Raw genomic sequence first — 21,052 nt, 5'->3', positions numbered from 1 at the left:
CACCTATTCCTTCGCTCCATAGATGCTGCCTCACCCGCTGAGATTCTCTAGCATTTTTGTCTACCCTCTCGTACATGAACACATCAGGTTTATTGGCAAGAGAGAGAACAAAAAGAATACTTGTCTTGGTATGCGTGGGGTCCGTTTTACAGAAGCACACATCTCTCTCTCTCGCTCTCTCTCTCTGCCTCCATCCGTGGCGCTGCGACTCTCTCCCCTCTCTGCCTTCCTTCTCCGCGCCTGGAGGCGAAAAAGCTGTTTGCGACAGCCACGCTAATGGCAGGGGACTGCATCCCAGCCCCCAAGCCCCCACCCTTTTGAACAAAGCCCCTCTCGTACACGCTGAACTTGAACTACACTTCTGGCTCCTGGGAATTTAAACTGGCGCCTGCCTTTGTTACAGGTAAGAAAATCAGCTGACTTTTAAACAACTGCCGGTAAGTCCAGATTGTTTAACCAAACTCGCATACTATTCCATCGAGCAGTCTGGTTACCGTGCATCCATACTGCCAGCAAGCCCCCGCAGGCCCCACCCTGGTCTTGGGAACCTGCAAAGCGCTATCATGTCACCGCAGTTGGTGATGTGCATAAAGCACCGTACACAGCGCTAGAAACAAACTTGGCGTTGCAAATCAATACACAGCGCTGTCGGCTTAGCTCCTGGTAATTTAAACAAAGAGCTGCCGGCTGCAGCACTATGGGTTCTAAATATAGCGCTACAGCCCGCAGCGCAATTGACTTTAAACATAGCGCTATGGCCGCAGCGCTATGGGACACAGATTGTTTGGGCAAAATTTTTGTATAATATTCCACCCCTCGAGCAGTCTGGTTACCGTCACATCCAACCTGCAGGCGTTACCCTCGTTACATCCGGCCCGCAGGCTTTAGTAAAGTCCATGTGGTCTTGATGCCAATCTGCACATACAACGTCGTAATATTATGGCCAACAAGATGTCACAATTGTCAGCGAGGTTGGTGATGTTCTCTCTTTTACCCCACTCAGGTTCAAACCAGTCACCGAGTCTGTATGACCACGCATGGTAGAAATCAACTTGTTTTTTTGGAGGTTCCAAACCTTAATGCCGTCATCAATACCACTAGAGATAATCCGAAAGCTTGCATCATTAAAAGTTGCTGCCAGTACTTGATACGTGTTTTGAAACGTATGGATTGCAGCCTTCTCCCGAATGTCCCATAGCTTCACTGTTTCGTCGTTGCTTCCTGTACAGACCAACTGTGGTCCCCGTCAGGCTTGATACCTGAATTCACAAAGGATGTGTGACCTTTAAGTCTCTTGATTCTTTCACCAGTTTCACTGTCCCACACTGCTAAAGTTTTGTCTGGTGATGCTGTAAAAAGCATGCTGCCATCTGTGTTATAATGAAATTCCATCACTGCTCCACTCTGACCTTTCAATGCAGCATTATTATCACAGTCGCCATAAACATTCCAAAACAATATTAGTCGATCAAATCTTGCAGATGTCAGTGTTGATCCATTCAGGTGAAATTTGCAATAATAAACTTCTCCCTAGTGACCCATTAAAAGCATTAAAGGAACTTGAAAACTCGAGGTTCTTGGTCCCACCTGCAAAACGGCCTGCTGCAGACTCCCCTGCACCGCGGGCAGGGGCTTGTTGTGGGGGTGCTTGGCCTGCACCAGCTCTTGCTATTTCTTTTTACCAAACATTTTCTATTCTATTCGTCAGATCCTGCCGACTACGCCAATTTTTTCAAAGGAACAAGTTCATGGATCTGTCTCGTAGAACAGAAAAAGGCTCAAGGGCCTGTCCCACTTAGGCGACTTTTTAGGTGAGCGCAGGAGAATTTGCCCTCGCCTCATGATTGCCACATGGTCGACACATGTTCTCTGGTGGTCTCTGGTGAGTCTCCTTCATGGTCGCGAGGAGTTCCCGCATACTGGGAACTAGTCGCGGCCTCAGTATGGTCGCCCCAAATGTTTCAACTTGTTGAAACATTTTCTGCAACCAAAAATTGGTCGCCATGGAGAAAATCGATAATCCTGTAGTTGTAAGTGCAGTTGTAGTAGGGTCGCCATGTAGTTGTGGGTAGTCGAGGTAGTCGTAGGTAGTTAATTGCCTTTACTGACCGGGCATTTTCATTGGCTCATTGGGGGGGAAAAGCATAAGCACGAGTTTTCAGGATAACAAACCGGTAATGTTTTTTCAGGACATCCGGTGGCGCTGTTATTGGCTGCCTCCACCCACGGTCTGGTTGTCTTTTTTTTTTGTTTTGTTATGTTTAGAGTGTGTTTTTTGTTTTTTTCAGTATTTTTTATGTGGGGGGAAGTGGGTAGGGTAAGGGGGAAACGTCCTTCAGTCGCTTCCTGGCGAGGATGCGGCTATTATCCGAGTCGCGTCCTTGCCCCCACCCCCCCTCTTGCGGCCTACCAACTGGATTGGCATGGCCTTTCCTGCCGGGAACTTCAGCATCTGCGGCGCTGCGCTCGATACATTGCGAAGCGGGCAAGGCCTTACCTGGGATCGCCGCTTGGAGCTCCGGAGTGTTGGGCCGCTGCTCCAACATCGCGGTTATTTCAACAGCTGAGTTAGTTCAAGTTCATGTATGAGAGGGGATCACCGACGGGCTGAGTAGCGATCAGCGCCGCTGATGGAGGCACAGAGAGGGAGACGTGTGCTACTGTAAAACGGAGCCAGCGCATAACAAGACAAGTATTTTTCTGTTCTCTCTCTTGCCAATAAATCTGATGTGTTCATGTACGAGAGGGGTTCACCGATGGGCTGAGTCACGATAAACGCCGCGGACGGAGGCAGTGAGAGAGAGAGAGGTGTGCTGCTGTAAAACTGGACCCTGCGCATACTGAATCAAGTATTGTTTTTGGCCTCGCTTGCCAATAAAACTGATTTGCAACTAAACAAACGAATGAAGGACCTGTCCCACTTAGCCGATTTTTCAGCAGACTTCTGGCAACTCAAGTTCGTGGCACTCGCCTGAAAAACCGGGAACTGGAATGGTGACTGTCAGAGTGGAACACACACACACACACACACACACACACACACACACACACACACACACACACACACACACACACACACACACACACACACATCGCAAAGGCGGGGGGCAGGGAAAGCATGGGGAGCGCTGTCTGAAATTCACACGGTGCAAAGCCAAGGTGATACAGACACACATCGCGATGAATAGGAAGGTTTAGACGGCTAGCACAGTGTACGGTAAGTCCTTTAAAAGAGGAGGGAGAAGGGAGGAGGGGGGGGGGAGGAAGAGAAGGAGTGGAGACACTTTTAAGAAGCCAGGCAACTTTTAATAAGCGAAAGATACACAGCTGTGAAGTTTGGCGGGCATTTTGATTTGATTTGATTTAATTTTTATCATTGTCTTCAATTAAGAGACAACGAAATTCTCTTTCCCGTAGTCATACAAAAAATAAAATTTTAAAACCCCACAAAAACACAGAACACAGCAGTCCACAACACAAACATCCCCACAGCAGCACCAAAGTTCCCCACTGTGAGGGTAGCAACCAAAGCCCAGTAAACCTCCTCACTGATGTTCCCCAATGTCCACCCGTGGTCGGGGCCTCCCGAGCACTCCGTAGTCCCAATTTCAGACTATAACCAATGGCAGGGGACTGCATCCCAGCAAGCCCCCCTCCCCTGGGAACAAAGCGCTATCAGCCACAGACTGGTATGTAAAGCAATACACATTGCTACAGACTTGGCATGCAAATCAGTACACAGCACTGCCGGTTTGGTGCACAAAGGTTTAAACAGATCTCTGTTGGCTTAGAGCGTGGGGATTTAAACAAAGAGCTGCCGGCTGGAGCACTATGAGTTTTAAATATAGAGCTACCGGCTGCAGTGCTATGGGTCACAGACTGCTCAGGCAAAATTCTCATATAACAGATATTCTGAAGAAAAAGTGTGAGGGGAGAGTGCAATTAAATTGAACAACATTACAATTAGACTGGGGATACTGTTACTGAGATAAATTAAAAAAAAAAACAATGCCTTATCATAGAGAACATCCTTGGAGGGCCCTCTGTTCTGCAATTGCTCTGAAACTTTAGGATGGGGTTTGTTGTTGAGGAAAGCAGTGAGGTGACCACCCATCTCTGTTTGTCAAGACAGTCCTATTCTACAAAGACTCAATTGTGATTCCATGGTGTTTGAGTACACAACAGTATTTCTGGGGAGACAACCAGCTAAGAGAACAGGCAAAATAATATCAGTAACAGATTGTTAATGTGCCAGGTTGGGTAAACAATGCTGTCTAGAACATTTATTTTGCAAAAAATAAATTATAATCTAATTAAAGACACAAAGTGCTGGAGTAAAGGGGCTGCCCCACTTGGGCGACCTAATTGGCGAGTTTAGAAGAGTTTAGGAGATTTTGAAAAAATGTCATGTTGAAGACCTCCTTCGACTATGTAGAAGACCTCCTTCAACCTCCTTCGACCATGTTGAAGACTAGCTTCGACTAGCTACGACTAACATCGAGAAAATTGGACTCCGAATAGTGGAGAGTGAAGACGACCTCCGATCTCCATCGACCGCCCTTCGACTATGATGAAGACGATCTACGACTATCTTCGGCTCGACTACCCTTGATTACCTACGACTAGTATGCTGACCTAGCACGACCTACTATGACTAAACCTACGAGTAAAAAAAATATAGGTTTTTTTCCATGGCGACCTTTTTTTACTCGCGGGCATTTTTCAATGTTGAAAAGTACGCCGCAACCTAGCTGAGGCCGCGAGAACATGGGGCACTATTCTCGAGCATGAAGGAAAGTTACAAAGATCTCCTACGACCTCGTGTCGACCATGTTGCGAGTATGAGTCGAGGGCAAACTCACAAGAACTCGCGAATTAGGTCGCCCAAGTGGGACAGCCCCTTAACTCAGTGGGTCTCAACTTAGCAGTATCTCTGGAGTATTTGAATAGGTGACGTTTCAGGTTGGTTTCCATTTTCAGACTGCTATATTCAAATATCTGACATAGCAGGGTGGCACAGTGGTGCAGCTAGTAGAGCCTTTGAACACCAAATCCTGACCTTGGATCCTCTCCCTGTGGAATTTGTACATTCTCCCAGTGACTGCATGGGTTTCCCTGGGGGTAGATTAACCCTTATTATTCCATACCATTTATAATGCCACTATGTGTGCTGTCGTGGATCATTCACAAACATCGGGTATTCCAGTTTGCTCTCACATCCCAAAGATAAGTCCATTGTTGACTGTATGCACAACTCAGGCATGGGTTTAATGTAGGATTAGTGTGGGTGATTGATGGTTGGCGTGTTCCATGCTATATATCGCTACGGCTCTATAACTCCAGTTCTTACAGTCCTGTACCATAGGACTGCCACATGAGTGGGCTAAACCAAATCTCAGCTAAGCCAGGCTGTTCCCTACAAAACTAGTCAGACTTTTCCCCTTGATTCCTCCTTCATTTTGAAAAGATTATAGGTCACAGTCTACAAGGGAGCACAACGTCTGCTTCCTTGTAAAATGTAGTCTGCAAAGGCAGCATTTCCTCCAGTATTCCAAGGACTGTTGATACAGCTTTAGTGGCAAAGGCTACAGCAATGCTTGCTTGCTGTGCTGGGAAGCAGTTTGGCACAGATTGCTGTTTATGTTGCTATGGTGACTTAGAACAGACCGCTGCAACTGTACTCGATCGCTACAACTAGTAGCAGACGTATTCGTCGACATGCCGACTCTCCTCAATGTTCTGAGGAAGTAGAAGCGTTGATGTTTTCTTTGTGATTGCATTGATGTGCAGGCCCCAGGACAGATCTTTAGGGATATGCACTGACTATTTAAACAGTCCACCCAGCTCATAACATTTGGGAATGCATTGTAAGAGTTGTGAGTTACCATAGTTTTTGAATTTTTTCTAGCAGCGTTATGCAAAAGACTGCTGAAAAGCAGGGCCACCAACATTGGGTGAGAGTTGGGAGTGAGAAATTGCGAGAATCCAAGCCCGAGGGAGTGTTGGGGGCTTTTGCATTTTTCAGCTTTAAATTGTGCAATATGGTGCATACTGTAGCGAGTCTTTTAACTTACACTTGAATGCAATATACAGTGGCTTGCAAAAGTATTTATACCCCTTAAACTTTTCCACATTTTGTCACATTACAACCACAAACGTAAATGTATTTTATTGGGATTTTATGTGATAGACCAACACAAAGTGGTGCATAATTGTGAAGTGGAAGGAAAATGATACATGGTTTTCAAATTTTTTTACAAATAAAAAACTGAAAAGTGTTACTGTTACCGTTTCTTTCATTTTCCTAACAAACTGCCCTGAAGTCATTTTCACCCCCAATATTTTCAGTATTTTGCTGTCTTCCTCTCAGCTGGGACTTTTCCGAAATGCAAAGTCCAATAACTATATAAATTTAAGCAATATTATTCTATTAAATGCGATCTTGAGAGTACATAATATTTTCTGTGGTATTCATAACACAACAATGATAAAAAGATCTTTGTTTTGATTGCACCTACCAACATGCATACATTATTATATTACAGTTAATATGTACCGAGGGCAAATTTTTGTTCCAATGCTCCCCCTTCCAAATTACTTTTACATTGAAGTGATTGAAATCCAAGTGAAGTTTAAATGGCATCATAAAAGTCAAACCTCCGGAATGGATGATATTCATCACGTGGTTGGTTGGGGTCAGTATCAGTACAATTACTATATTAAACTTTGAATCTTCAGTTGTCCAAACTAAAGCCAAATAATAATCTCCTCACATATTTCCCTGCAAGTATCTCTGTCACTCCTTTAAAATATTCCCCTTCTTTGAACAAGCTCTTAAATATCGCATCTGAATCAGTTTCCATCTGATTACAATCCTTGAGGATGTTCATCTATGTGTTCAATTAATAAACCAATGAGATTGGGGACATTGCTATTCAACCTGTCAAAGGAATTGAGGGGGGGGGGGGAGTTTAGAAATAGTCAGTGAGGTAAACAAACATAATAGTTGAGTGGCAAATGACAATAGTGCTACCTTCACAATATTTAACTGAAGGAAATAATGGGTTATCGGGGCTGTATGTTGTGACAGACAGCCTGACACCTTGCATGTTATTTTAATATTACACTTATCCCATCCCCCTGGATATTCCAGATTAATAAATTAAGGTTTTGTCAACTAATTACAAATCAGGCTAATTACAAATCAATAACATTAGCCAACTCTGAAGCATGAAGTGCTGAGCATTGGGATCCAGACATCATGGACAACTGGCCTCAGTTCCCCGCTCACATCTGGCAGTGTTCTCCGTCTGAACCAGGGGCCATGGAGCGTTTTTGAAAGTGGGGTGGCTGAGTCATCACTGATCACTGGCTTTCGGGGTACCCGGTGAGGGAGTGGAGCAACCAAGTGGAGAGAGGGTGTGGAAGTGGGGTGTCCCCCCTCCCAGAGTAGGGACTTTTTTGAAATTTGATGTATTAAAATAATGTTTTAGTGCATTGTAGAAGTATGATTTCAATGTTTTTTGTATTAATTTTTTTTATTAATTTTTTTATTTAAAAAAAAAAAAAATTTTAATTAGAAGTACAGTAAATTACAATAATACACATCAGATATATCTTATTACATTTGTTGTACCACTTCGTTTTTCAAGCTTTAAAAAAGATAGAAATAAAAGAAGTAAGGAAAGTGAGCAAGAATCGTGAAGGTGCAGGAAAATGTTGGGAAAAGAAAGACCCTTAGGGAAGAAGTTTAGAGAAGGAAGTAAAGAAAGGAAATAAGACCCTAAAAAGAAAAGGAAAAAAAAGGAAAAATAATCGCTCTATTGTAACACAAAACTCGCAAAAAAGGATATACCAACCGTGTTTAAAAAAAATATATATATTTTATACCCCCCGTTACCAGATCCTGGTACCATTTATATTTTAAATTACTATTGCACCTTATGCTTGTAATAGTTCCATAAATGCAGACCACGTCTTTTGGAAGTGGTCTGCTTTGCCTGCTTTGTCTCATCTCTTCCAAGTGTAGTGTTTCGAACATGTTTGAAATCCACATTTTTATTGTTGGTATTGGAGCATTTTTCCAAAATTTGAGTATAAGCTTTTTTCCCCATTATTAGCCCGTAATTAAGGAAGTTCATTTGAAACACGTTTAATTCGGGGTTACCTTCCGATATTCCAAAAATGATCCATTCTGCTTTTGGTACAAGTTTTATTTTAAATAATTTTGTGAAGATTTCAAATATTTTGTTCCAAAATGTTTGGATTTTTATACAAAAAACAAAAGAGTGCGCTATGGTAGCTTCTTAATTTCGTACAGAGACATTTCGTTGTCTCTGTACTGTACACTGACAATGACAATTAAAATTGAATCTGAATCTGAATCTTCTTATGACTGACATTTATCACAAATGGGTGAGACATTGGGGAAAAGTTTATTTATTTTAGTTTTTGAATAATATAGTCTATGTAATGTTTTTTATATTGAATTAGAGTATGTCGTACGTTGATCGAACATTTATGCACATATAGTAAGTGTTTATCCCAGCTCTCTTTTGAGATGGGTGGTCTAGCGCTCCCTAATTTTATGTACTATAATTGGGCAGTAAATATTAAAAATATGATTCACCTGCTGGACAATTCTGCCCAGCAGGTGGACTGGATTGTAATGGAGAGAGGGGACTGCTCTCTGTGTAATACTGGAGCGACTCTCCTCTCACCAATGAATCTGAATAACAAAAATTATAATAAAAATCCAATGATACATAGCACAATTAGAACTTGGAAACAAATAAAACAGAATCTAAAATTAAGAAATCTATCTCTTTTAATGCCAATAGTCAATAACCTGTCGTTTAAACCTTCAATTATAGATAAATCATTTACAAAATGGGAAAGAATGGGAATTAAAACGCTCGGAGACTTGTATGAATTAGGTAAATTATTATCATTTCAACAATTGCAACTGAAATATAATTTGAAAAATAATCAATATTTTAAATATCTTCAAATCCGTGACTATCTGAAAAAATACACAAAAGACTATCATAACATGCCCCCAGACTTATTGGATGAAGCCATGAAGATAAAGGCTGAATCAGCAAATCTAATATCATACTTATACAACATTATTTTAAATATAGAAGTACCTACAACCGATGGTATTAGAAGAGACTGGGAACAAGAACTAGCTATAAAAATTTCAAAGCGAGCTGGGATAAACACTTACTATATGTGTATTCATTATTTTTAAGAGGTAACTTTCTAAGGGGTAACTTTTTCCACACAAAAGGTGGTGGGTGTATGGAACAAGCCACCAGAGGAGGTAGTTGAGGCAGGGACCATCCAAACATTAAAGAAACAGACTGATACATGGATAGGGCAGCTTTGGAGGTATGGACCAAAAGCAGGTAGCGTAGCTGGGACATGTTGGCGGGTGTAGGCAAGTTGCGCCAAAGGGCCTGTTTTCACATTGTATCACTCTATGACTACATTATACCTCCACCATGCATGAATGCTTCAAAATCAAGTGATTGAGTTTTATTGCCATATACTCAAGCATAGAAACATAGAAAATAGATGCAGGAATAGGCCATTCGGCCCTTCAAGCCAGCACTGCCATTCAATATGATCATGGCTGTTCATCTAAAATCAGTACCTCTTGCCTGCAGTTACAGTAAGTGAACATCTAGCAGGCAAGCAGGGTGCTTTCTCCAACCACTCCCATTTGAAGTCCACTATCTTCCACCGTTTCTAGCCAGTGCTTGGTACTTACTTCCAGCAGCCACTGGTTGTCCTCCATGATGCACCGAGCCGCAGACTGATCCATGCTGGTCACCTGGGCGAATTTGGCACAGAGACTCACACGGCAACGACGCAACGCTTCCAACGCCTCCGACAGCCCCGGGACTCTTGCACTGAGGCTGCTCCATGGCCGGAGTTGCAGTGAGCGTCGCCAGCCCAGCAAACACTCGCCATCCCCGCTCCCCGTCCGCACCTCTCCCCGCTGCTGCTTCTGCTTCCCTCACGTGGCCCATGCAGTTGATATTAGTTTTTAAATTTTCGTTGGTCACAGAATTTCTCATGACAGAGAGTGCAAAATTTGTGATCAGCGTGAGAATTTGGCAAAATATGTGATTCTCACGCTCAATGCGTGGGAGTTGGCAGCCCTGCCTCTATAATCCCCCTTTCTCCCCCGCTCTCTCTCCCCCCTCTCTCTCTCTCTCTCCTCTCTCTCCCTCTCTCTTTCTCTCCCCCTCTCTCTCCCTCCCACCTCACTCTCCCCCTCTCTCTCTCTCCCCTCTCTCTCTCCTCTCCCTCTCCTCACCCCCTCTCCTCTCCCCTCCCTCTCTCTCTCTCTCTCTCCTCTCTCCCCTCTCTCTCCCTCTCTCCCTCTCTCTCTCTCTCTCGCTCGCCCCCTCTCTTTCTCTCTCCCCTCTCTCTCTCTCCTCTCCATCCTCTCTCTCCATTCTCTCTCCTCCTCTCTCTCTCTCCCCTCCCTCTCTCTCTCTATCTCCCTCTCTCTCCTCTCTCTCTCTCTCCCCTCTATCTCCCCCTCTCTCTCTCCCCTCCTCTCTCTCCTCTCTCTCTCCACCCTTCTCTGTCTCTCTCTCTCTCCCTCTCTCTCTCTCTCCCTTGCTCTCTCTCTCTCTCTCTCCCCCTCTCTCTCCTCTCTCTCCCTCTCTCTCCCCCTCTCTCCCTCTCTCCCCTCTCTGTCTCTCCCTCTCTCTCTCCCCCTCTCTCTCCCCCTCTCTCTCTCTCTCTCTCTCTCCCCCCCCCCCTACCCCTCCCCTCCCCCCTCCCTCCCCCTCTCTCTCCCCCCTCTCTCTCTCTCTCTTCCCCCCTCTCTCTCTCTCTCTCTCCTCTATCTCTCTCTCGCCCCCCCTTCTCTCTCCCCCCCCTCTCCCTCCCACCTCCTCTCCCCCCTGTTCTCTCTCTCTCCTCCCCCCTCCTCCCCTTCTCTTCTCCTCCTCGTCTCCCTCCTCTATCCCCCTCCTCTGCCCCCCCTCTCTCCCTCTCTCCCCCTCTCTCTCTCTTTCCCTACCTCCCTCTCCCTCCCCCCCCCCCCTCTCTCTCTCTCTCTCTCCCTCCCTCTCTCTCCCCCTCTCTCTCCCCTCCCCTGTCTCCCCTTTCTCCCTCCCCCCCTCTCTCCCCCCCTCCCTCCCTCTCTCTCCCCCTCTCTCTCTCTCCTCTCTCCCCCTCTCTCCCTCTCCCTCCCTCCTTTCCCTCCCCCATCTCTCTCTCTCCCCCTGTCTCACCCCCTATCTCTCTCCCCACTGTCTCACTGTCTCCTTCCCCTCTCTCTCGCCACCTCCCTTTGAGAGCCTCTGTCCCTTCGGCACAAAGACTCTCACGGCAGCGGCGCAACGCTTCTGACGCCTCCGACGGCCCGGGACTCTTGCACTGGGGCTGCTCCATGGCCGGAGCTGCAGCGAGCGACTCGCCAGCCCCGCAAACACTCGCCAGCCGCAGCGCCCCGTATCTGTCCCCGCCGCAACTTCTGCTTCCACCCCTCACTCTTTCCCCTAACTCACTCTCCCCTCTCTTTCCCCTAACCTCTCCCTCTCTCTCTCTCTCCCCTCTCTCTCTCTCTCTCTCTCTCTCTCCCTCTCTCTCTCTCTCTCTCTCTCTCTCTCTCTCTCTCTCTATCTCCCCCTCTCTCTCCCCCTCTCCCTCTCTCACCTCTTTATCTTTGCCCCCTCTCTCCCTCTTCTCCCCGTTTCTCCAACACCCGCGGCCCATGCAGTTTATGAGTTTTGAAATTTTCGTTGATCACAGAATTTCTCACGACAGAGCGTGAGAAATTTGTGATCAGCGTGAGGGCGTGAGAATTTGTCGAAATGCGTTATTCTCACGCCCAAAGCGTGAGAGTTGGCAGCCCTGTTAAAAGAGACGGCTTGACAATGTTTATCAGTGTCCTGGAAGCGTGGAATTGAAGTAAGCCTTTCAGTGCCTTATGACTGTTCCTTCATTTAATTGTCATACTATCCTCTCCTCGCTTAACTGAAATCTCTCTTCTCAGAATGAAAGCACTAGTTATCTTAGATTCTATATCATTCATGGAATGGATGGTTCAATATTCTTAACTCCCTTTTTTTAGTTAAAAAGGGTTTCTGATTTTAATTCCAATGGACATAAGGCAGAAAGGCTCTTTCGAATGGAACTGATTGTTCAAGTTCAAGTGAGTTTAGTGTCATGTGTCCCTGATAGGACAATGAAATTCTTGCTTTGCTTCAGCACACAGAACATAGTAGGCATTTACTACAAAACAGATCAGTGTGTCCATATACCATTATATAAATATATACACACATGAGTAAATAAACTGATAAAGTGCAAATAACAGATAATGGGTTCTTAATGATCAGAGTTTTGTCCGAGCCAGATTTGATAGCCTGATGGCTGTGGGGAAGTAGCTATTCCTGAACCTGGTCGTTGCAGTCTTCAGGCTCCTGTACCTTCTACCTGAAGATAGCAGGGAGATGAGTGTGTGGCTAAGATGGTGTGGGTCTTTGATGATACTGCCAGCCTTTTTGAGGCAGCAACTGCGATAAATCCCCTCGATGGAAGGAAGGTCAGAGCCGATGATGGACTGGGCATTGTTTACTACTTTTTGTAGTCTTTTTCTCTCCGCTCAAGTTGCCGAACCAAGCCACGATGCAACCGGTCAGCATGCTCTCTACTGTGCACCTGTAGAAGTTAGAGAGAGTTCTCCTTGACAAACCGACTCTCCGTGATCTTTTCAGAGGCGCTGATGTGCTTTCTTGATAATTGCACCAGTGTTCTCGGACCAGGAAAGATCTTCAGAGATGTGTACGCCCAGGAATTTGAAGCTCTTGACCCTTTCAACCAAGTTCATCCAAGGTTTCTGATTGGGAAACACTCGGAAGGTTTTTGTAGGGATGCAGTCCTCCACACATTTCTTTATGAAGTCTGTAACGACTATGGAGTATTCGTTCAAGTCCGTTGGCGAGTCCATGAACTCGGATTGCATTGCCAATATTAATGATTATGACTGATTAAAATGTTGTGAAGCTGTTATTAATCTCTTAACACCAGATAAATGCTGTCAAAAGCATTGCCAATGTTTCTGATCAGCCCTTTCCTGTTTGCCGGCCAATTGAACCGGTGGGTTATGTTTTAAAAAAAGGCATTATCCCTCTCATTATGTAACCTCAGTACCTTGTTTTGACTCTGCATGCCAAAGTGGAAGCACACTGATAAATTGATTTAAATCAAAGTATTGCCTAAATGAACTGGTATTTCACCATGAGAATCATAAATGCTCTCAGGCAGATTTCTGCTGGAAATCTTAAGCAGCAATGATGTAGCAGAAAAATTAAGTGACTAGCATGGAAATATCAAATAGATGTTAATGCTTACAAAAGATCAATGTTGAAAATAGGTGCAGCAGCTGCAGTTGATTTCAGTCATGAAATGTCAAGGCCAAGTGATTATTGCTTCCACTTCTGCTAAAATGTATGACAATGTGCACAGGCTGTTCTTGACTGCTGTATAATTTATGCCCACTCAATAGTTTGCATAAATTCTCCAATACATTTTTTTTCCTGTGAAGTAGCAAGCAGTAAATTTGTGATTAAAAATAAATATTTGAAAAGTGCTTAATATCTGGCAGATTTCCATGGTTGCTGAAGTAATAAGGGGACAGAATAATTACTAATGAAATATTCAAAGGCAGTAGCTGATGAGTGATAACCAAAAGAGAGGTAGAAAAGGAAATCAATTATTTTGTAGTGCTCTCTAGCTGCTGAATTGTATTTAAATACTTATGTATTTGCCTATCAAGGAAAAAAAATCTGCTGGTGGTAACAGATAATTCCTTTTCTTCCCCACCTCCTACATGGCACGCATACACGCACGCATACACCCATCCATACACACTCGGGTTTGCTCAGCATTCAATTAGAAGTCATCACAATAGGTAGAAGTCAGAGTTATTCTCCTACTTAATTGTCTTCTGGCATTGGAATTACAATAGATATATTCTTAGAATAAGGAAGTGATGTAAATCTAAAGCAAAATAATAGTTACTTTTAATAGAAGGAAATTATTTTAAATCTCACCAGAACCTTTTGAGTTAGATTACTGTCTAAGCAATGATTTTGAACTTCTGAAACAAAGAATGGAAATATGTGGCACAAAATAACCCATTTGGTGAATATGCAGATAGTGCTTTTTTGCAGTGAGAGTGTACAATAGGTAAGTAGGCCATTTGACACAATAGAAAATAGGTGTCTCTACTGCATATTTTTCTTTTAATCATTAATTTATGGAATTATTATTTATATGATGTGCACTTTGAAGAATTAATTAATTGCTACGTTCCTGGATAAATAATAATTTTTATATAGACAAAAATATGGATTTTGCTCTCGTCCATTGATCAGAAGAAGAAAATGGTGCACTCAGCTGTCTGATATTATTAGAATTCCTTGATTTTATATGAACTGTATCATTGCCATAATTATTAGACTATGAGCAAATCAGAGAGTAATTTTTGCAATTAATGCAGTTTCAGACTAGAATCTGCTTCAATGTATTCTTATGCTTAGTTAAAAAAAATAATATTCAGTAAGAATCTCTTACACTGAGTTAAGCATTATTTGGCTGTAAGAGAGCATTTTACTTGCAGCTACACTTTTGAAAGGAATGTTATGTTCCCAGAGAATTGTGGTGGTGAAAATTGCTTTGAACGTTTTAGGTTCAGGTTTCTACATACACTTCTCCAGCTGGAAGCACCACCTTACGAGGTGTTCATTTGTGAGATGTAAGTGTTGCTGGCAAAGACAGCATTTATTATCCAATAAATATTTTTGGTAGCCTAGCTTGATATGCTAAACTACTTCTAAAGATGCACAATCTCTTGTGTCCAGTGTGAGATGTTACAAATGTAGCATGCGGGAGATTGAGTGGACGGGTTAACATGGAGTATGGGCAGAATTGGGATGGCGGATGGTGTAGAGAGATGGTGTAAGGAAGAGAAAAGAATGAGAGAATTGCTTGAGAGAGGAGGAGTGTAGCAAAGCACTGTCTCAACCAAACACCTGGAGTTACATACTTAATTTGAAAGCTGGGGCTTCCCAACCTGCCCCTCCATCTATTAGCATGAGGCGGCAGCAGGATTAGCACAGTGACTGAATTCTAGGACAAATGAAAATTGCTTTCATTTTGGGCCTGCGACTCCATCCGATATCTGGATCCAGTTTCATCCAGTGTTACATAAGTCCTTAAATTACTTATGGGCCACTTAGTCGATTTTTCAACTGACTGCCGGCGACTGTCACGTTACCAGCAGTCGCCTGAAAAACCGGCAATTGGAACGGTGACTGTCATAGTGGGGACAACACACAAACACATCGCTCCTTCACTAGCCCGTTATGCAGGCGGGGGACAGGGCAAGCGGGGGGAACGCTGTCTAAAAAATTCACAAGGTTCAAAGCCAAGATGATACAGATACACACCGCGATGAACAGGAAGGTTGGCGCTGTAAAAAGACAGTTGGAGCACAGTGTACAGTAAGTCCTTTAAAAGAGGGGGGAGTGAGGGGGGGAGAGAAGGGGAAGAAGGAATGGAGACAACTTTTAACAAGTCAGAGATACACGGCTGTGAAGCTTGGCGGACATTTAACATTACCGGTCAGTTATCCTTGGTTCTGAAAACTACTGCTTACCTTTTTTTCCCCCAATGAGCCAATGAAATTCACAGGTCAACACCGGCTACAACCTGCGATAGTCTCCTGCAGTCGTCTATGTGGGACAGGCCCATTAATGCCACATTGACAACATTTGAGCTTGAGATTCTACCCAGGTCTAAAATTTAAACCTGAAAAGTTGACTGTTTTACTTCCCACTGAGTACTTCCAACAATTTCTGTCTTTTTTTACATTTGCAACAAAAGTTTTTTTAATTCCATCATGGTCACTGGAACTGTGAGGCAGCAGCACTAACTGCTGTATCACTGTGCTGCCCAGTCAAACACAGACTTGCCTTCCTCTGCTCTCTGCTCTTCTCCCAAGGTTCAGGGCTTCTCAGAACATCTCATTTAAAAAAAAACTATTTCTGGCATGAGAGCTTGTGCGCATTGAAGGGGACACGCAACCAATCGGAACTTGGTACACTCGCAGCACAGGAGAACAGTGAGTGAACTGGCAAAAAATCATAGCGCTATCGCAAACCGTTTTTGCACAATTAGAAAGCCAACCAAAACAGAAGATAACAAGATCATAGTTTTAGTTATGTATAGATATTATTGGAGGTTGCAAAAGCAAAGAACCAATGAAAAATACTGATAACCGTTCAACTGTGCAATTAAAACTCGTTACCGTATATCCCGAAGATGAAGACGCACCCCCATTATGAGATGCTACACTTTGTAAAAAGGCTGGCGGGACAGGATCAAGGGTTTGGTTTAGTCAGTAGAAAGGAAGATGTGAAACTTCTTCAAGGAGGCAATCTGGACCGGGGAGCCTCCATCTTCGCCTGTCCCACAATGTGCCGTGCGGTTCAGGTCTGAGGGATGGGGACTTCCTGCCTCAGGGAGATCACATAATGGAGAGAGACCGGGATGGAGTAGCCAGCCTTCCGTCTAGTAGCTACCCGCCAACCACCACCCACCGGTTGTGCCTGTGCCGAAGGACACCGTGGCTGGCTGGCAGGCCGGCCGGTAGAAGGCGCTGAGGTGATGGCCTATTCCGCTGTCTGGTCCCAGCGGCTGCTTGCAGCCACCCAGGTCAGCTGAGTGTCCCGCGAAAGGCTGCAGTTCCCAGGTCGGCTCGCTTGACCCAGGTCTGGCTGTAGCGTCCAGGTCGCCTGCGTGCCCCGGGACTGGCTGCAGTTCCCAGGTCGCGAAAACTAATTGAAAAAAAATACACCTGCGGGCCGGATGAGTTTGGGTTACAGGCCAGATCTGGGCCATAAGTTGCCGACCCCTGTGTTAGGCCTCATTGTCCCCCCCCCCCATGTTTTAAAAACGATTTAGCCAAAGTCTATCTTTCTGGGCTAACAAGCTAACCTTTGGCCTCCAAGACGCAGGTACATTTTCGGGCCATATTTTAGAGTAAAAAATAACGTCCTCATTGCCGGGAAATACGGTAATTGCATATACATTAAAAAAAATCATGATTGATCTTACAGTTGTTCAACGACCTGCTCGTGAAATAGTGCAGACCTTTGATGGAATAGTTTACGTTTTCTCACCACTAATTAATTGCCAGACGTTCAATGCATTTTTATTACAATACAACGGTTTATTTGTCACATTGCACAAAAAGTGCAAGTGAAATGATACGTCAGCAGCGATACAATGATAAAGGGCACACACAAAAACACAATAAATTTTTAACATAAACATCCACCACAGCATTCATCACTGTGGTGGAAGGCACACAATTTGGCCAGTCCTCCTATTAGCTAAGCATTTTGACATTAACCAAAAATTGGCTATTTTCTGGATGCATGTATAGATTTTCAAGTGCTTAATAGACACATTGATCTGAGGAAGTGCCAATTTTAAGGATGTAGTTGAAAGTCTCAAAAATTTTAACCACTTTTAATTATTTATCCACTGTAGCACCAAGTGTACGTTTTTGCAGTGCAGCTGTTTTTTGACATTCTGGAATTGCTTTTAATGTGTTCTGAAATAGACAACATTAAAAAGAAAAGTCAACTATGGGGACTATCCTAATACAACAGTGGAATTAGTTTGAAAGATGCAGAGTGACATTAAATGCCGCTGATAATTTCATGTTATCAGTATTTTGTGGAAAATAATGTTTGACCTTTCCTGTGATATAATACATAAGCAATTATATTTTGTTACTAAAGCAGTTAAAAGCTTGTTTTCTAATCCTTTATACTTTTTAGAACGCAAAGTAATGTTGGCTTTATTTCTGAATTGTTTGGTTCTTCAGAATGTATCATATTTGTGTTACATTTGTCATTTCAGTATATTTTATGAACTTGGCAAATGTTCAGATAGTTGGCACTGATGGTCTCCTTCTCTGTATGAATTTTGCAGGTTCCGCAAGTCAACTGACAATTACATTAAGGAATAAACAGCAGGAACAAAGATAACAAAGCTGATTTGTTGAGTTGTTTTCAAGTGATAAAGAATGACAAGGATGAATATGAAAGAAAAGAACAATTCATGAATGAAGAATACAGCAGTGAGAAGGTCAAAAGTACTTTTGATCTGCCAAGTTGGCTGAGGAAAGATGCTCTGTTTCACACGGCTCTTTTACTAACAAATTATCATATAAATAAGTACATTATCAACGGAAGTTTTTATGTTTCTAGTCTAAAAATACAAAAACATATTTGACATCTATCCATCACAGACCATTGATTAAATGGCCTGTTAATAATTTAAAGTGACAGCAAGAGAGATTGAAGATGACGTCCTCAGTTATTAACAGCATGTTCAGCACTGACAAAGAGGGCAACAAACAGGAAAAAAAGAACAACAATGATCAACCAATGGGAACAGATGGAGACAGTAATGCAAATCAAATAGTATCCCAGATTCCTACAATAGAAGAAAAGGAAAAGAGAAATAATCTAACAGCTGACAATATGAATGAACAACATCAGGTGCCACAGAATATACTATTGCCAAATGAATTTCTGGATGTTTCTTTGAATCAAGATGGGGCACCTCAAGCAACCGATGTTCGAGGTGAAATGGGAAAAAGTACCAACCTGGAGTTTACAGAAACATCTCCCCACCATAATTGAAAGTGCAGAACTCAGACAAACCGAAGCAACCATGCACCATGAGAAAGGTTGTAGTTCACAGTGTCTTAACAAGGAAAATTGGGAATATGTTCCAGGTGAAGCTGCCGGTGTTCCTCAAATTGAAAAGGATTGTTATTCTACAGGAAAGAATAGTTATGCAGCTGACGCTGCTGTTGAACTACAGCAGCCAAAAACAGATGTTGCAGACAAAATTGAAAAAAATCATTTCAAACATTTGTCATTTAAGGACTCTTCTTCCACCAATTCTATAGAAAAACCTAATGAAAAGCAGACAGCACCAGAAAGAGTTGTTGGGTGTTTATCTGAGGATGTCTCAATGATTAGTTGTTGTGCTGAGTCTGTGAATTTTCAAGAATTCTGCATGGATGCAAATAGTACGTATAATTCACAGCATACAACACCCTATCTGGTCAGAGCCATGTCTCCATCTGATCCACTTGACTTGACCTCAGATGTATTTAATTCTAACATGCCTACCTCAAAAAATATGAATTCAGTCCTAGAGACCCAAACACATGTAGAAAGACAACCTGACTTCAAAAGCATGATTCAATGTGAAAGGATAGAATCTGCTGTGTGTTCAGATGGCGAACTGCTGGTGCCCATTAATAAATTGGAAGTCCAGGTAAACCTAAATGCATTATCCAACCAATATAACATAAATACTGATCACAGTTGTCATTCTGTGAGTAACTGGCAGGAAACAGCTGAATTTTTGCAGAACGTTCAAAACAAGAGAGATATTTTTAAGGGAAATGGGAGTACAGATCCTTGTGATGTTAGTCAACAATCACCTCCATCGGAAACCGAAGAGGAAATGCAGCTGAATGATCTACAAGACAGCACAACAGGGCAATACGTTAAGAGCCCTCAAGAACACCTATTAGAAACTTCTGCCAAAGGCTGCTCAGTATTTGAAAACACTGCCTCCGTATTGTTGAGTCAGGTTTGTAAAGAAAGAAAGCAGGCTGAATATGGTGCCCAGCATTTTATTGGCCCACCTGAACAACTTGGAAGTTTTTTTTCAAATGTTAGTAATGATTTGACTGGCACAGATTCTACTAATTTTGGAGTTACATGTGAGGCAGAAAACTATGTTGAAATTGTTAAGCTACCATGCACAGGAACTGATACATTTTCTAAGCAGGAATTTAACAGCCATTTTGATATCTTTGAAATCAATGTGATCAGAAGTGAAGACACAAAGCACTCTTTAGAGACTGATGGCAGTCTACTAAAACATGAAACAGATCAAGTGAAAAGCATGACTAAAATGACAGAAAAGAAAGATTCTGATGAGCTGAAAATCACAGAGTCGGGCAAATCAAAGCAACATATTTCTGAGTCGGATTCAGTTCTAGATGAGGCAGCATTGTTGACATCAAAAGATGAAATTGGTCAGCATAGCAATGAAACTTCCACAAGAAAGACAGAAAGACCAATTCAACAGAAAGTGAATGAAATAAATAGTAATTTAATCATAACTCTGGAAAATCTGCCACAAAGTGTTTCTGCGGACCATCGGCCTGCTGAAAACCTACTGGTCTCAATGGGTTCAAATTCCACTCTTAGTACTTGCCCACAGTTTCAACAGATGATAAGTATGCAAGTTACTGATCATGCCCCAAATTCTGCTTTTGAACAGCTCTCGTTACTACATGCTGGAAAATTGCCAGAACCTGTGCCTATCCCTCTTTCAGGGAAAATGCAGTCATTAAATTCATTCTCTAAAGTTCTTGATAAAGCTGTTTATAATAGCGGAATCCCAAAGCCAATTATACAGTATCCCAGGACTGTGCTAACACACAAAGGAGAAGCAGAAATGAATGACCAACCCAAGTATGAAGGGGCAACTGAAGCTAAACTCATTCCAAAACCCAAATATGTAAGACCGAAAATAATAACATATATTCGAAAACCAATTCAGGTGAAACCACTTGATATTATGCACAATGACATGGGACTGTCATCAAAACTTTCAACATGGTCCGAATCAATTGCTAAACCGTCCGTTTTAAAAGAAATCAAGTCATGTGAAAATAAACCTCTCTCAGTGCTCAGTGTTCCTGGTTCTTCTCACGACAGATACAAACCAGAATTACAAAGAACTAAGATATATACAACCGGATTGATGGTATCTGGAATTAAACCACCTGGTCGGAAAACTTTTCCCAGGATGATACCTACTTCCGGTGAGATCACATTAAAGAAATCTACTGAAACATGTATCGAGGAGAGCATTTCTGAGGTAAGAACAACGTTTAACATTTTGGATATAT

General features: G+C 43.0%; 1 protein-coding gene and 1 pseudogene across 1 annotated transcript in view; one reads left to right on the top strand and one right to left on the bottom strand.

Moving 5' to 3' along the window:
- LOC129698047 (uncharacterized) overlaps nucleotides 1-21,052 on the top strand; it is a 186,452-nt gene that overhangs the window by 116,596 nt on the left and 48,804 nt on the right. The window contains exon 3 of the mRNA XM_055636885.1: nucleotides 18,037-21,021. Coding sequence (XP_055492860.1) covers nucleotides 18,664-21,021 — 2,358 coding nt within the window. The 5' untranslated portion in view covers nucleotides 18,037-18,663. The remainder of the gene's footprint in view (nucleotides 1-18,036; nucleotides 21,022-21,052) is intronic.
- LOC129698416 (U5 small nuclear ribonucleoprotein 40 kDa protein-like) lies at nucleotides 938-1,689 on the bottom strand (annotated as a pseudogene).

This window comes from Leucoraja erinacea, chromosome 6 (assembly GCF_028641065.1).
Source record: "Leucoraja erinacea ecotype New England chromosome 6, Leri_hhj_1, whole genome shotgun sequence".
Lineage (NCBI taxonomy): Eukaryota > Metazoa > Chordata > Chondrichthyes > Rajiformes > Rajidae > Leucoraja > Leucoraja erinaceus.
Note: the sequence above shows the minus strand (reverse complement) of the source record. Positions and strands in the feature narration are given on the sequence as shown.